We start from the raw sequence: 18410 nt of genomic DNA on the forward strand, positions 1-18410 counted from the left end.
TGAGAAAAAGGAAGATATATATTTTAATCGCCTATATTTGAAGGTAGCTGCACTTTGTCATCGATTTCACAAATTTCAGACAATTATCCTACATGTATGGGCATTTAAGGGGCTGTGGATTATTGCAGAATGAGTTTATCAAGTCCGATTCCTGAACAAATTCTTTTGAGTAGGATATGTTCAATTAATCGGCTTAAAAAACTCTGTTTGAACTGAGAACCGTTTAATTTGGGTCGAGAAATGAACATTTGAATTCAACCGAGGATTATAAATGTATATTTTTTTTTTAAAAGAAACAAATGTATTGATGACTTTTAAAAAAGGAAAAATCATGTCGAGTGATGACGTAAACACGTGGTTACGTAAAAGCTGACGGTTCTTTGAAAAAAAAAGATAAACCAGGGTGGCAGTAAGTAATGCAACATTATGGATGCCAACTGCCGTAAAACACCAAAGAATAAGAAAAAGAAGTAGAAGAGATAAACTAGTCCGTCTTTCAATCGCTAAACGACAGTAGATAGACATAAGAGTTTGTTTGAGGAGGTCTGGACTCAGGGGACTCAAGAGTTGTTCATTGGCGCGAGGTGAAAATAAAGCTCTGCGCTCGAGCTGTCGGCAATCCCAAGCGATCCTGTCGCCTAGCAACATGGCAAACTTTCCCCACTGCAAACAGTCCTGGACATCGCATCCTATTCATCATAATCTTCCGTGCTTTAAACAGCCAAGTGTTCCTTCAGATGAACTCTTAGATTACAAATAAGGCCTACAAACACTTGCAATGTCGAAGACACCCAAGAAAAAGGCGTCCTCATCCAGCCTCGTCGCTTCCTCGCCTGGACACTCTCCCAAAAAAGAGTAAGATTTGACTAAAGATTCGTTAATACAACCTTCCTGTGTTGATGACATCGAAATATTTCAAATAATATAAATCAATCACATTTAATATAAATAATAAAACCTTTATTTCTCCTTATATCTTTACTGTTTGTCCTTGTATTCTGTTTGCCTCAGAAGTTTTAGTATATTTTGGAGGTCATTACGCATTATTTTGTCAGTTATGAATTGAAATGTGAATATGAAATGACAACAACATACAATATTTGTGTTTGATAAGTTAATTTATTGCATTTTCCTTGTAGCTTTTATGGGTATTTTTTGTGTATTTTTACATTAACAACAACAGGCCTACTTTTCTAGCATCAATAACAGATAATAAAAAAAAATTGCGTTTAGGTCAAACATAGGTTAATTACATAGTTGTATTGATGTTTAACTCCTGTTATAACATTTCATTAAATTCAGTTAGATTTGCATTCCCTTAAAACAATACCAGTGTTTGGAATTAAAGTAAGACATAGCTTGATAATAATATGCTATTTAGATTAAAGGTAATAATAATAATAATAATAATAATAATAATAATAATAATAATAATAATAATTGAAATCACTAGTCAATATGCAAATTCAAATGCTTACCTTGTAAGTACCAATAATGAAATGATTATGTAAAATAGTGATCTAGATTACATTAAAAAGCAAAGCTCTGTCTCTAGAGCATCTTCAGTGGTCTGTGCGTCCGAAAGCCCTGAAGAGCTAAAGAAGATTCTCATCTCTCTCTGGCCGGAGTGGAGCGACACTGAGGTCAATGCAGAGAAATGGGATGCAACTAAAGCCTCTAAGGAGAACAAGGTGAGTATTCATGAATAGAACAGCACTGAATATTCAATGTTTTTCTTAATAATGTCAATGTTGTTCCATTGGTAAGTGTAGAAATCTGTTTTTAGCAAACTGCTTGGCTTGAGAGATGTGCCTTTGCAATTGATGAGTCAGAGTGGCCGGAAGCATGCACTTTGTAATTTGACCCGTGTTTTAATTTCTTTTATTCTGTTTTTTCCCATTTGATTGCGAATGGAAAACCATACTGAGACTTTAAAGGGATAGTTCAGCCAAAAATGAAAATTTGATGTTTTTCTGCTTACCCCTAAGGCATCCAAGATGTAGGTGTCTTCGTTTCTTCAGTAGAACACAAATGAAGATTTTTAACTCCAACCGTTGCCGTGTGTCACTCATATAATGCTTGTCAATGGGGTAGAATCGATCACGAAGACGATCGGTTTCTGAGAGAATTAGTGCCTGCGTGGATCATGGCGTGGTTCGCTCGAATGAGGAATCTACGTATACATATTAGATTAGATTAGATTCAACTTTATTGTCATTACACAAGTACAAGTACAAGGCAACGAAATGCAGTTTAGGTCTAACCAGAAGTGCAATAGCAGCAAGTGCAGGATATACAATGGATGCGTAAGTGCAGGACATGGATATGTACTGAATATGTATAAATATGTATAAATAGAGAGACGTTATTACTATAAACAGAACTGAATTTACAGGTGAATATGTACAGTGAATAAATATACAGATGGCTATTACTATAAACAGAATTTACAGGTGAATATGTACTATGAATACAATATACAGATGGCTATTACTATAAACAGAATTTTACAGATAGAGGTATACAATAATATGTTAGGCTAATATGAGGAATAGCAGTGGATTAGGGTAGTGCAATAAATTATGGACAGAGCTATCCGGAAAAAAAAGTGTAAAGTGCAGTGGAAAGTGGTTGCATATTACATTTAGAAGTACAGTGCAAAAATGCAAATGTAAACATTGGTACTATAAATACAGTCGGCAGTGCAAATGAGCATAATCCAGTTAAGATATGGCAGTGTAAGATGCATATGTAAACAGTTGTTACTGTGATAAACAGTCGGTAGTGCAAATAACAAAGTGAAGGAAGATGTGAGGTAGGAGAGTTATCAGTTTATGAGGGAAGTGGATCAACGGGGGTTTGAGTTCAATAAAGAGACAGCTCTGGGGAAAAAACTGTTCTTTAGTCTGCTGGTCCTGGTCCGGTGGATCCTGAAACGCCTGCCGGAGGACAGGAGAGAAAACAGTCTGTGGGCTGGGTGAGAGGAGTCCTTGAGGATGCTGCGAGCTCGATGCAGGCAGCGTTTCCTCTGGATGTGTTCGATGGCAGGCAGTGGAGTCCCTGTGATGCGCTGGGCAGTTTTCACCACCCGCTGCAGTGCCTTGCGCTCCGCAACAGAGCAGCTCCCATACCACACTGCCACACAGTTGGTCAGGATGCTTTCTATTGCGCAGCGGTAGAAGTTCACCAGGATAGCCGAGGAGAGCTGATTCTTCCTCAGTGTCCTCAGGAAGAAGAGGCGCTGGTGAGCCTTCTTGACCAGGCTGGAGGTGTTGGTCGTCCACGACATGTCCGCCGAGATGTGGATCCCCAGGAACTTGAAACTGGAGACACGTTCAACAGCCATTCCATTGATGTGGATGGTGTCGTGTGTGCCTCTTGACTCTTTCCTGAAGTCCACGATGAGCTCCTTCGTTTTGGTGGTGTTGAGGAGCAGGTTATTATCAGCGCACCATGTGGCCAGGTGCTGGATCTCTTCCCTGTAGGCAGTCTAATCGTTGTTGCTGATGAGCCCGATCACCGTAGTGTCGTCCGCAAACTTGACGATAGAATTAGATCCATACACAGGCTTGCAGTCGGCGGTGAAGAGGGAGTAGAGAAACGGGCTTAGCACACAGCCCTGTGGTACACCAGTGTTGAGTGTGATGGATGTGGAGCAGGTGAATCCTGAACGAACATTCTGGGGTCTGTCAGTTAGGAAGTCCAAAATCCAGTTACACATTGAAGTGTTGATGCCCAGGTCTCCAAGTTTAGCTATTAACTTGGATGGGATTACAGTGTTGAATGCGGAGCTGAAGTCAACAAACAGCATGCGTGCATACGTGTTCTTATGGTCCAGATGGGTGAGCACAGAGTGCAGTGCCATGGAAACGGCATCCTCTGTGCTCCTATTGCTGCGGTAGGCAAACTGGTGTGAGTCCAATGTGGATGGTAGAGAGTCTTTTAGGTGTTCCAGGACCAGCCGCTCAAAGCACTTCATAACGATGGGTGTGAGTGCTACAGGGCGGTAGTCATTAGGGCACCTCGGGTTAGAGTGTTTTGGGTCATATCTATGACCCGGCTGGAATTTTGACCTCACCTACGGGAAGTGATGGCAGTCTGCAGAGCTAAAGCGTTCGTCTGATTTGAGGTGAAATTCATTTCTCTCAGAAACCGATCGTTTCGTGTCTTAAGACATGAATGTGTCGTCACGAGCCGTTTGGTTTAATTTGAAGTTGTCTGTCCATGTTTTTTTTACTCTAATAGAATTAGTCTCCATTGACAAGCATTATATGAGTGACACACAACAGCGGTTGGAGTTAAAAATCTTCATTTGTGTTCTACTGAAGAAACGAAGACACCTACATCTTGGATGCCTTAGGGGTAAGCAGAAAAACATACAATTTTCGTTTTTGGGTGAACTATCCCTTTAATGTAACAACATTGTCAACAGCTCTTTGACGATCCAGATGGGAAGGTTGAACTTCCTGCCTCCTTGAAAGTACACACTTGGAAACGTCCTTCAGAGTACATGCTTAATACGGTAAGAGTTTATCATCAGATAAGTGATTTCCTTGTCTGGCTATCACCAGACCAAGCTCAATCTTTTAAGATTGAACATTAGTCTAGTGACTGGAGTGTGCTCTGTATTTTCTACCTCACAAGAGGCGTGATCAACAGCCGTAGTTCAAATGACTCTGTATGAAATTGGATAGTCCTTCAACCAATCAGACCACAAGAGGCATGATCAACGGGCATAGTTCAAATGACTCTGTACACAATTGGATAGTCCTTCAACCAATCAGACCAACGATCCATCGCTTCTTTATCCGTCATTGTGTTAAACCCGCCAATAGCGCGCCAGGTGGATAAGCCAGTTTGTGATTGATCCCCGCAAATTTGTAACAGAAGCAGGATATGAATACGTACAGGTTTCCAGCGAAATCATATCGGCAGCAGATCGGGCTGGGTTTACCCAGTCTTGTGATTTCCGTCACTGGCAGGTCTAACAAACTTGATGAAAATAGTTAAGAAGAGTTTGTCACATTTTTTTTTTTTAGTTTTGGCATAAAGACAAATTTGATTGCTATACTTTTCAAGTGTACTTGATTTGAGATTGTTTGAGTAAAATGCAAATGACTATTTGACCTGACATATGACAAACATGTTTTGACATGACCAATCAAAATTTTTGATGTTCAAAGTTTTGTGTTCACCCTCTTTAATTGCATGTTTTTTTGGGAAAATAGGATCTTATCCTCAATGCAGAGCTTAAAAGGATAGTTCACCCAAAAAGTGAATGGCTGTTTCAGTTTTGAAGTCCATAAAAGTGCATCTATCCATCATAAAAGTAATCCATACGGCTCCGGGGGGGGGGGGGGGGGGGGTTAATAAAGTGAAGCGATGCATTTGTGTAAGAAAAATATCCATATTTAAAACTTAACAAACTGTAATCTCTAACTTCCGCTACCATACGCGTGTTCACGAGAGACTGGCGTTCCAGTGTAGGACACAGGCGTAGCGTAAGTTCCAGTGACGAACGCAGAAGCGCAGAGGATAGAGCAAAACAAAACTTGGTTCTCGTGAGAACTAGCATATTCTCACCGGAGCGTCCTACATCATATACTGGAACGCCAGTCTCTCGTGAACACGCATACGACAGTTAGCGGAAGTTAGAGATTACAGTTTGTAAAGTTTTAAATATGGATATTTTTCTTACAAAAACGCCTCGATTCGCTTCAGAAGGCCTTTATTAAAGGCGAATGGATTACTTTTATGATGGATAGATGCACTTTTATGGACTTCAAAACAGAAACAGCCATTTACTGACATTCTAAAGCTTAGAGAGCCAGGACATTTGTTTTATATATAACTCTGATTGTATTCGTCTGAAAGAAGAATGTCAGATACACCTAGGATGGCTTGAGGGTGAGTAAATCATGGGCTAATTTTCATTTTTGGGTGAACTATCCCTTGAATTAATGAAATCTGTTTATGCTTCTTTCATATGAGTTTGGGTTGTGAATAAATTACCTCATGCCTAGCAGAACATTTCACAATTATTCCTCCATTTTGATGAGTCTAGGCAAGTCATGGGATGCTAAAAAGTCACAACAAGCAGCAAAATCACAGAGCAATCAAAGCAAGGCACTAGAGCTCTAAAACCAATTATTTTTTGCCATCTGACTAGCTGTATTTAAGATATTTAATTGAGAGAACGAATGAAGGTCAGCTCTGTTGTCATTTCCATGGCAACAATTGTGATAAAAAGACGATTGCTGCGATTCTTCTCTCCAAGTATGGGAGTGATACTAAGAGCCTTCAATTTACATGTGATTAAAAGTCCATTAACAGAAGATTATCAAATATTCATGTCCCTCAGAGGGTCAATCTGATCTGTGATAGTAGTGGGAGGAAAACATTTAGAAAATGGGGGAAATTTCTCAAGTGACGCAAATTGTAATATTTATAATAGACCAAGTGAGAAAAACTATAATCATTTTCAATAATTATTGCTCAGTTAGATTTAGATTTTTTATGGTGCAGTTTCATATATTTACACTGAGATAAGATAAGTTTTTTTGGTAACACTTTACAATAAGGTTTTTATTAGTTAACATTAGTTAACTACATTAGTTAACATGAACTAATAATTAACTGCACTTCTATAGCAATACATCTTTGTTAATGTTAATTTCAACATTTACTAACACATTATTAAAACAAAAAGTATTTAACATTGGTTAATGCACTGTGGACTAACATGAACAAGCAATGAACAGCAGTATTTTGAACGTTAACAAAGATGAACAAATACAGTAACAAATGTATTGCTCATGGTTAGTTCATGTTAGTTAATACATTAACTAATGTTAACAAATGAAACCTTAATGTAAAGTGTTACTATTTTTTATGTTTTTTGAAAGTCACCAAGGCTGCTTTTATTTGATAAAAGATAAAACAGTAAAAACTGTCAAATCAGCAAATATTTTAATGTTTTTTATTTTATTTTAATATACATTACTCCAGTGTTCAGTATCACGTGTTCCTTCAAAAATCATTCTAATATGATTTGGTTCTCAAGAAACATTTCTTCTTATTATTATCAATGTTGAAAACAGTTTTGTTGTTTAATCATTTTTTTGTTTATTTTTATTTATTTTTTAAGTATACTGTATTATATTGTAAACAAAAAGACAACTAGGTTGAATTTGTTTTAGGTTTGTTTTTAGTTTGTTTTTAATTAGAGTAGAACACTAAACTCATCAAGGTAGACCTGACATAATATGTATCTTGTCCTTTAAAACAGACTCCTGTTGTGGTGGAAAATAAATCTGCCTTTGACCTCACCTCAGCAAATGAGCATTTACTTTCAAGTGAGGTGAGTCAGTAAATCACTTTGGATGGCTTGCGTTACTAATTAGAACAAAGAATGATTAGTTTACTTGGCATTAACTTACACTGGGTCACTCCTCTCCCTGCATGCCGATTTCACAGCTTATTCGATGGGTCATTAGTGAGTTGTACATACTGTGGAAAGTCTGCAACACAGGAGAGGACAAGGCCGTCTCCACGGAAACGGTTCCCAACCTTTGGAGACCCTGGGAACACATCTACTCCCTTTGTAAAGTAGAGAAGGATCACATGCCCCTCTATAATGCCTACGGGAAGTATGTCATTAAACTCTACTGGATGGTAAGTTCAGGTTGAGTATAGACACCATATTAAACATTTTTATTGAAAACCTATTGTGAAAAACATTCACCGCATTTCCTTTCAGCTTTGTCTCACTTTTGCAGTTAATGTTCTTCATTGAAAAAAAAAACAACAACCCTGGAATAACTAAAGGAATAGTTCAGCAAAAAATGAAATTTCTGTCATCATAAACTCACCCTCATGTTATTTCTTAACCACAAAGTTAGTTAGTCTTTGGAACACAAAATGATCTTTAATGAATGAGAGGTTCCGCATGGTGATACACAAAATTGCCAAATATGCTATAGCATTAAAGTGTACGCAATGTACAACACCTATTGTAGCATTTGTGCACATTCTCCTGCTAGAAGGACACTGTGTCCTTTAGGCAGTGATTAAGTGAGAACACAACGCTTATCAGGGAGCCGAGAGAGTTGGTAGAGCCGTGACTGCTCTATCCTCTGTGCACAGACAACTGAGAAACATTTTTTTACCTTAATGGGTTCTATTACTAAATGAGCAAAGACTGACCTGCAAGATGGTAACAGTGATTTGTTTAACGGGTGATATCAAAGAATAGTAAAGTAGCGCTCTCTCAAGTACAAGAGCATTTTAGATAAGGCCTATGTGCTGGGCATTAGTTATTTTGTTGCGAACTGATCTTCTAAGATCACTGTCTTTAATATAACTCCAGTAGAGTTAATGATGTTTATCACAGCATTTTCGCTGTTCATTTTACTGTGTATAAAATGCACACTAATGAACCATGGACTTTAAAGGCTTATCTGACTTCTGATTGATGCACCTTTGGGGTTTTATTTGTATTAAGATGAGTTTGATGGTGAAAGGATCATTAAAAACTGATTTTTCTTATTACTTTGGTATATTTATTTATATACAGCACATCCATGATTGAATTCATGTTATTTAACGAATGTTGAGTCACACTAATCTGACTTTTAATGCCTTACCCAGGAATGTGCCTTTATATGATAAACTTTTTGCAGCATACAAAAAACAGTTTTGGATGCTGAATTTTACTGAGATATTTTACTGTCTCATTAGTGATAATAGATGTACTTTTTATAATTGTCTTGGGCTTTTTTAGGGAAGTTGGAGGAAGATTACTGTTGATGACATGTTACCATTTGACAAAGATGATAACCTGCTGCTTCCTGCTACTACGAACAAATCCGAGCTTTGGCCCATGCTGTTGGCTAAGGGCATACTAAAGGTGGCCAGTACTGAGTGAGTATTTTTTAACATAATTCAAACAATAAGTGTTTGAATTGTCAAATAATTGGTTGAATTAGTTCACCAAACAAGTCTGAATTGATTCATTCACAAATCTGACTGGCCAGGTTTTCGACTTCAGCTTACGTGACTTGACACTAGAATAGCTCACTCCAGTGGATCTTTATTAGAGTCTCGTGTAACCAGACCTTCAGACTGACGGCAAAAGGTCAGGGCTGGATTTCCCAAAACCTTCTTAAAGGGTTACTTTAGTGATTTAACATTAGGCTTTGTATCAATAGAAACCCGGTAGTATATTCAAATCATGGTACTTTCCCCCCTCATATCCCCCTGAGACGAGAGAATTATGCATTTTATTTCTGGAAAAATTCCTCAGATGACGCAAATATCGTCATTTTGCTTCATCGGAGGATTTTTTGTCCAGAGGCTAAAGACTACAGGAGCTAGATGGAGCTGTTCCGCATGTTATCAACATATGCGAGCTGAAAACGTGCCAGACTGGCGTTTAACGTTACCTCAGCTCTGCTCAGCTCGAATTAAATCTTACACTGCTGCGTCTACTTTCTTTTTCTTTCTTACTTTTTTCACTACTTTCGTTCAGCTCACTCACACTTTATTGAAAAGACACGTTCAGTTTTTAATTGTAGTGTTTATTCTCTAACTGAACTAAATTATTGTATTACTATGAAGATCAAAACGACGGTGTACGGAGTGCCATCGTAGGGCAGCGAAGCAAGTGCATTCTGGGAGTTGTTGTCTTTCATCCACATGAGACAAAAATACATTTTCTGTCTTTTCTCAGTCTAGAAGGCACCAAATTCAAAAATAATTTCACATTTCTACTACATTAATGACCCAGTTTATTATGATTGTCCGTGCGGCCGTCTGTGTCTTACATTCTGTGCGTGAGATCTCTCCTCAATGGGCGGGTTGATAACATGCGTAACAGCTCCATCTAGTGGCTGTAGTCTTTTGCCTCTGGCCAAAAAATCATCCGATGACGCAAAATTGCGATATTTGCGTCATCGGAGGAATTTTTCCAGAAATAAAATGCATAATTCTCTCGTCTCAGGGAGATATGAGGGGGGAAAGTAATTTACATATACTACCAGGTTTCTACTGATACAAAGCTTAATTCTAAATCACTGAAGTTACCTTTTAAAGGGCTGTAATTCAAGCATGCTTTGGGTGCTAAGTTTGGTCTTGTTTTAAAGCAGACACTCAGCAGATTATTGCTAAAGTGAAAGCAATTCAAAATATGAAAGTATGAAAAAGTTATGGAAGTTTAAATTTACTGTAAATAAAAAATAATGTACTAAATATTTTTTATTTTATATAAAATATATGTTTTACAAAAAATTTTTAATCTAAAATTACTATAAAATCAAAGCCATATGTCTAACCAAGTTGTGGTCCAAATTTGAAGTTGATATCACAAAAATTGAAGGTCCCATGAGATTTTGTTTAGCGCTATACCAAAAATAGCCACCGGGTGTCATTGAAATTCCATTGATTGTTTTTTGATGCATTTTCCTGTAAATTTCTCTCCAAATGTCACTTCCACCACAAAACAGTCACCAAATATGGAACCCTTAGAGAAAAGATTTTGATTATAAAGTCATTAAAATACATGTTGTAGTATGAAACATGAAACCGCCCACTAGGGGAGGAGCCAGCTAGAAGAGTTTAAAGTACCATTTCCATGGTAACACAACACCCAATTTCAAAACGGTTTTCACAGGATGAATTTTGAGTTCGTAAGCTTTCGAATGATACCTAATTTATGATAATTACTAAAAAATATATGATAAAAAAGGCGATCAAAAACAAAACAAAACAGGTGTTTTATAATTAAAACCGCCAGCGGGACGGTGACAGTTAAGAGGTTAATTATATTATCCAAAGATACATCAGCTGGCAAACCATTATGGAGTCTATTTAAAGGGAATGATTGTGTAGGGGAGTTTGGTCAAACTATGGCAGCGATACAGCGAATAGTTGTGCTAAATCAAAGACGGCGCCGTCCGCGGAGCCATTTCTATGTGCACTATTTCATCCGTGAAAACTTTAGTCCCCTAGCTACCATGTCAGAAGCTGCAATTCAAAATAAATTTTGTCTGCCACGGCAGCAAATTCAGTAGCTTTTAGATCTGGTTGGTTCGACTTTGTCAAGACAAACCCGACGGAGGTCATCCAATAACAGAAATGAGTGATTTACACCAATAACCCTGCTTGTGGAGTAAATGAAGACTGTATCAAAATCTATAATGATAATATAAATGGCATACTGCCAGTTAGTGGTTGATGCATGATACGTTTGGGCATAAGAGGTTGCAGGTTCGCACAATAACCTGATATTTATAATTATATATTTATAATTATATAAAATATCCTCGGTTTTGGACTTAGTTTGCAATTTGGATTAAATTTATAAGATCTCACGAGTCCTGATAAATGCAGTTTCAACTATTTCTGAAGCGCTTCTATTATAAAGAACACCGCTTTCTCACATGACGCAGTTAAACAGCCCCTGTTAGAGTGAATAATCGATTTTTGAGCCATTGATAAACCAATTCAGCACCGCCGCCAAGGACAGCACCTGCTAACGTCGCACTTAAGAAGGTATACCTTAAGCAACCTCCTAAGGTAAAGTTCGGGGGACATGCCTAGAAATGGTATACCTTTAGTTAAGTTATAGCTTTAGAGTCTTCGTAGCGCGCTAAGAGACAACGTTATTGGGAAATGCAGCCCTGGATTCCTAGCAGATTTCATTGGTCAAGGACCGCCCAGAGGCCGCTGACAGACATTTAAAGCAACCAATCACACTTCATTTTGTTCCGCGTCATGTTTAGGGGCATGAAAATGTAACGTCAATGTCCAGTCCAAACTCTTGGAGGGGTTGTAAAAGGTCTGTGCAGCGAACTTTACATTTAAAATCCAGCATTTAGTTGATCCTGTTATCCGCTCATTGTCACGATGGCATTCTTCTTCCATGAGGAGGTTTGGCATCACGGTATCTTTGTTTCCTTGCGCACTTTTAAAAAACGTGACACACACGTCTCCCGGACATCCCGTAGAATTCAACCAATCAGATGACGACTTTGAAAATCTTGAAGTGTTTGCAGTTAAGTGTGCCATATGCATCAGACGTTCAGCCATCGGTCCTTGGGCGTGACGTCTGAGGCTGAGACTTATTATTGAGTTACAACATAAATTTCAGTCCGACCATCACAGAAAGCTTGGATAAAATGGGACACTTTTATTATATTTTGGACGCTTTAGCGTCCTTTTTGAACCTGTAGTCTCCATGCGTTGCATGCAAAGGAACAAGTACATTATTGTCAGAAATTCGGTTTTGTGCGTCCCAGAAGAATGAAGGATGGACTAATTTTTTCATGGCGTAAATGTTTAATCTAGCTTAGGAAATGAGCCATCTCTGAGAAAGTTAATCATTTATGGTTCAAAGTAAAATGTACAGGAAACAAAAAGCACAATAGTGTGCTTCCAGAGGACAATTCCCATTTAACGCATACATGCTGTAGAATTCATTACTGCCAAGGTTTGGTGCTAAAGCGATCACAGATGTGGCTCACCTGAAGCCACTATACATCCTGTTTGAAGTGTGCTTGTGGTCTTGTGTGGCAGTGATAATGATGGAATGGCTCTTTACGTGAAGATGAACAGTGAAATCGTGCAGTTAATTAATAGCTGCCGGACTGGTTGAATACAGCATCCCGTGAGGCACAATTAGAGCATCAGCCATCTGGTTTCTTCAGAGAAAGAGAGCAAGAGGTCACACACACACACACACACACACACACACATAGACATGCACAGATCAGCGTCTGAAATGACACAGTAGAACTGGAACTGAGTGTGGATATTCATACAGTTTTTTTGAAAGGAGAACCAATGTTTTTTTTTCTGGTATTTTAGACCTGTTTGTATGTATTGTATGACTAACAAGTAAACTGTTGATGTGTAATGGTGATATGGTTTTTCTCTCTCCAGTATTCCAGTCTCAGGCTCTGGGAGAGAGTTTGGAGATTTTACAGTCATGCACTGTCTCACCGGCTGGATACCAGAGATCATTCCTTTAAAGTAAGGCTCTCTTCAAACACTTCCTCTTAAAACAAATCTCAATCTACATGTTACATACTGTGCCTTCCTAAAGTTTTTCAATGCTGTGGGATATTAGTCAAAAGTCAGAATAAATGTATTATCAATTATTGGCTAATATTCAAGTTATTCAGATTATCATTAAGTAATATTTTTTTTTAATGACATAATTGCACAGTTAGGCATGGCCCTTTGGTCTGCCCATCTTTATTGCTTTACAGATTGATCACCAATTAATGCTAGTGCACCATGTACCAATTAGATCACTGTGTAGATATGCTTTATCAATACTATACTAATACTATTTCTTTTTCTATGTTTTTTTTTATTAAAAAAATATATGTTCATAGTTTTTCATAGGCCTGAGACACTGGGATAGAACAAGCAGTTTGTCTGTTTATAAATGCATGTTATTAATCTAATTGTGGATGATTAATCCATGTATATGTTTAATTTAAAGAAAAATGACTTTTTTTGGCTCACATTCAGTTCTGCCTCCATCCAATCAACAACCGACGGACGGAACCAAGTCCCCACCCTACATTTTTTCTCTTTTAACTGTTTCACTCAGATGTACGTCACAAAATGGAAGGAAAATCACTGTCGCTGCTTTTGTTGCATTGCGACTTAAAAAACACATAGAAATCTATTTAAAGACCTTTTATAGTAAATTGGATTGTCAGAACTCATTACTATAGTAACACTGAATTCTTGACATTTTATAAGGTGTACTAAAATACAAGTTTTCGCTTTTTTGAGAGCTTTTAGTTAAGTTTTATAGTTATTAGTCCGTTCTCTCTGCCTAGAGCTTTTCTTTATGTCTGTGGTATGTGCTAACAAGCTTCATTAAGCTGTGCTTTGCGATCCACAGAATCGTCCTTCTTTTCCTCACAGTGTGCAGATGCCACCCTTATTAGGAGGAAATGGGCTGCAGACACTACGCTGTTGTTCTGCAAACAAATGGCTGGCCTTCACCGCTGTTCCGGCTTTATCGAGTTACTAAAGGAATGTTGTTGTTGTGAAATTAGCGTGTAACTTTCTCTTCTCTTGCGTTTGACTCTGTCTCTGTAGTTTGTTGTCACTTCCTCAGCACAACTCTCACATCTGCTCTGTTTTGGGAAACACGGCATGGTGTCTTGTAATTTACGCTCTGATGAGTTTCCGTGTTTCAGAGGCTCCTCAAGAGACCAGTACACACATTTTCGGGGAGAGTACGCTCGTATTTTGGAGAAATAAATTGCTGTGAGATGAGAGCACACATCTTGCTATCTTCTAGAGTGCTGTCATTTTTTTTTATCAAGGCTTGGCTAGTGTGTGTATCAAAGTAGGGTCTCCTGAGGTCATTTACTTCATGTTGCAGCCCTGCAGGATCTTGGAGTCGTATCTCACTCCAACAGCTCACATATTTGCCAGAACATCAGAGAGCCAAGAGAGACCAAGAAAACCACGTACAGTAGCATGTGATGGCAAAACAATTGGACAACTTTTAAGCATGAAATTAGAAAACATAGACAAGGAGATGAGTGAAAATAAACTTTTCAAAGGTTACCAGGGATATACATGACCATTCAAAAGTTTGGGGTCAATAAGATTTAAAAAAGAAAAAAAAATTTTTTTTCTGCAATGGCACATTAAATTGACCAAAAGTGACTTATAAGTAATTAATAATGTGCATATAGTTTCAAATAAATGCTGTTCATTTGAACAGTCTATTCATTAAGTAATCCCAACAAATTTAACCGTACAGAAATGTTACTTAAATGTTATAAGTCAGCATATTAGAATGATTTCTAAAGTGTAAATCATGTGACAATGAAGGCTGGAGTAAAGGCTGCTGAAATATAAATGTATAATATTTTTTTATATGAAACCATTATTTTAAATTGAAACATTATTACTGTTTTTACTGTAGGATTGATTGAATAAGTACAGTCTTGGTGAGCATAATCTTCTTTCAAAAACATAAAAAAACTTTATATAATGTGTCCTTGTACTAACATTGAAATTAATAATTTGATACAATGTACTGTGTACATAAGCTTTTACATTGTACTTATTATTACTTTCTGTAATTACATCTATAATTACACTGTTGACCCTTCCATTACACCTCAACCCACCCTTAAACCTACCTATACCACCAAACCTGTCCCTAACCTTACCCGTATCCCATGTCAATAGCTGAAAAAGTGTTGCAATACAATATGAGCACAATAAGTACATTGTACTTATTTTTTTATGTAAGTACATAGTAATTAAGGACACTTAAGTGGGACCAAAAAGTCTTACAGACCACAAACTTTTGAATGGTAGTGTTTGATGAAGGTTAAAGACTCAAGTTGAATACAAACAAGAGAGTGTGTGTTGTTTGCATTTGTTTTTATTGGATTAGACCTTTGTTCAAGCTGTAGCGATCCCCTGTACCAGTTAATTGAGCATTGATTGGTCGAAAGTTCAGAGGCTTTGTTTATTCAGCTTTATTAGTTTCATCCATTGACCCTGTGACTGCCCATTAAAGCCTTTTGTTATTCCCAGACTTAATCAATTGAGATTATTAGTAAATTCACAGTAAAACCCTTATTAAGAGAAGGAGATCAAAACATTTGACACTAATCATCCATGTGTTAATGTTGTTCCTAGATTCTGGTATACAGGGAAAGTTTGGGAATTTCTGAGGGACAAAATTCCTCAATTCCAGTTGGAGGAAGAGAGCTCAGAGGAGAAGACCACGACTACAGATTCTAATGTGAACGAGATCAAGAGCGAATCTCCCACAGTACTTAAGAGCAGAGGTACCGACCCACTCACACACATCAGTCATTTATCCCTTAACAGTATGTGACATGTCTGAATAAAAGACACCGGCAGAGAGAGTAAATGAGAGAATCGATATGGCAAGATGTCAGCTGTGCAAATGGCTTTTTCTTTAAGAGATTTCTAATGGAAGTTTAAAATGGTGCTTTAGAAAACAAAGTAATTTAAGTTTGACGGTGTAAAATATCAAGTGTTTAACAAGTATATGAAACTTCTCAGTCTATGATACCTTGTGCTAACACTATTTGTCAGTTGATAGAGTCTAATGTAAACCATAATTATGATCATTATTGTAAATTCACAAGATTTTCATTATGAATGTTGCAGTGTAGAGGTTTAGTGGCAAAGTGGTAACCTTTTGTTCCTATGTTTATAGGTACAATGGCAGTATTTAGTGAGAGTTGGGATATTAATAGCTATTTAGTGCTTGAAATCCTCAGGGCCTCACATGATCATTCTGAAGCCATGTGGTTAGCACTATAGAACAGCTGAGAGTGGAAGGGCTCATGAAAATTCTTAATTTCAAAGCTTCGAGGCAGGGGTATGCGATATGACGATTTTTGATTGTGTCCACAATCTGCTTTTGAAGAAATATGATAATAATATCTTTCGAGTCTTATTGCGCTAATACTGTCAACTACACACAAAGTTTACATAAACACAGTTGGATATGTCTATAGTGAAAGTAAACTTTTAAGAGAAAATCTGATGCATGTCAGTATTAGATACGTGCAGGTCTGAAAGTGACAGCAGCTAATAGTAAACATGCATGCAGGTCATGCTACTGCTTGTCCTTAAAGGAACACGCCGACTTTTTGGGATTTGATCTTATTCACCGTATCCCCCAGAGTTAGATAAGTCCATATACTGTATACCATTCTCATCTCCGTGCGTGCCTTAACTCTGTCTGACGCACCCACCGCTAGCCTAGCTTAGCACAAAGACTGGAGGTAAACGGCTCCAGCTAGCTTACGGCTCAATAAGTGACAAAATAACCCCAAAATTTTCCTATTTACATGTTGTGATGTGTATAGTTACATCATGTACTAAGACTGACGGAAAATGAAAAGTTGCGATTTTCTAGACCGATATGGCTAGGAACTATACTCTCATTCCTGTGTAGTAATCAAGGAACTTTGCTGCCGTACTATGGGTGCAGCAGGCACATTGATATTACACAGCGCCTGAAAATAGGAGTACTTCCATCAACATAACCAACGTGACAACCTGCTTGCACAGAGAGCGTGCTGGGGACTATTTTCAGGCGCTGCCTAATATCTTTGCAGCCCTACTTTGAGGTCATCTCCATGCTAGTGCACTAATAAAAGTTGACAAAATTAACCCTTTAGCACAGAGGTCTTCAACCCTACTCCTGGAAGACCCACTGTCCTGCAAAGTTTATATCTGTTTATACCTCTTACTTATTTCACACTAATGTGATTTTCAAGTGGTCTTGATTAGCTGGTTCAGGTTTATTTGATTAGGGTGGGAGATAAACTCTCTCCAGGACAGTAGATCGCAGGAGCAGGGTTTAAGACCTCTGCGTTAGCATATATACATATTTAAATGTTATAGTCTCTTCTTGGAAAATTCATCAAATATTGATGATTTAATTTTAGGGTATTTTAAATGCATGATTTCAGGGCATGAAAAAGTACATTTTCTGGTAATGCTCAAATTATTTATTTTTCCTAGAAAGTACTCTTTATGAGTGTCTTGGAAAAAGTCATAGAAATGTATAATGTCTTAAAAAGTTTTGAAAATGGAAATTTGTCATCTTAAAAAGATGCTATACTGGAGATGCTATACTATATACTATATTGCTATAGTCAATATCATTTTTTCTAGTAATGCTCAAATTATTTATTCGGCTAAAAGTTACTCTTTGTAAGTTTTATGGAAATTTAAAATATCCTAAAAAAACATAAATATACTGGGAATGCTCAAATTATTTATTCTAAATATATCTATATAAATATATCGTACCTCTATAAAATTATTTAAAAAAAAATCCTTATTCAGTCTTCATAAAATAATAGAAAAATCATGGAAATTATTTGGGGTTTTAGTCTAAATAAAGGGCTAGTAGGATTGTAAAATGAGTCGATGTGATTGATCATTTAATTCAATTACTTATTTAATAATCAAATATAAGAGTAATACAACGTTTCACCTATGCCGCCTCAGATCTGTTATTCAGAATGTGTGGACACGCTCTTCCTGGAACAACGCACTGAAAACGCCAACTATACCCAATTAATTCACAACGATTTATTAAAATAGTGTTCTCATTAATGTTATGTAATATGAAAGTCTCAATCAAAGTTATTTGTTAGTCGTGTGTTGCTGTTTGAGCTGCGCGCACTGAATGAACACCTGTAAACTAGAGCACTAGAGAACTCAACATAACACAACTTCCTATAATCAGATGTATACAAAATAAACATAATATTACAAATTCTATCAGCACAAAATGATGCGACTGTACAAGTGAAATTGAACTAAGTTATGTGCTGTTCAGAATGCGTGACTCATGTTGTGCACGCCCT

At 37.3% G+C, this 18410-nt stretch overlaps 2 protein-coding genes across 2 annotated transcripts in view; both read left to right on the forward strand.

Annotated features, from left to right (window-relative positions):
* Nucleotides 1-778: 778 nt before the first annotated feature.
* LOC307135668 (androglobin-like) lies at nucleotides 779-12652 on the forward strand (the record flags this gene model as incomplete). Its single annotated transcript, XM_079832240.1, has 7 exons — nucleotides 779-855; nucleotides 1556-1691; nucleotides 4433-4522; nucleotides 7289-7360; nucleotides 7477-7674; nucleotides 8783-8922; nucleotides 12574-12652. 7 exons carry the CDS (start codon nucleotides 779-781, stop codon nucleotides 12650-12652), a joined length of 792 nt encoding a protein of 263 aa, XP_079688366.1.
* Nucleotides 12653-12757: 105 nt separating this feature from the next.
* LOC307135669 (androglobin-like) overlaps nucleotides 12758-18410 on the forward strand; it is a gene marked incomplete at both ends in the record, with an annotated part of 47977 nt that continues 42324 nt past the window's right edge. The window contains 3 exons of the mRNA XM_079832241.1: nucleotides 12758-12786; nucleotides 12940-13029; nucleotides 15688-15839. Coding sequence (XP_079688367.1) covers nucleotides 12758-12786; nucleotides 12940-13029; nucleotides 15688-15839 — 271 coding nt within the window. The remainder of the gene's footprint in view (nucleotides 12787-12939; nucleotides 13030-15687; nucleotides 15840-18410) is intronic.

The sequence above is a fragment of the Gobio gobio genome (genome assembly GCF_949357685.1).
Source record: "Gobio gobio genome assembly, chromosome: 12".
NCBI classification, from domain to species: Eukaryota; Metazoa; Chordata; class Actinopteri; order Cypriniformes; family Gobionidae; genus Gobio; species Gobio gobio.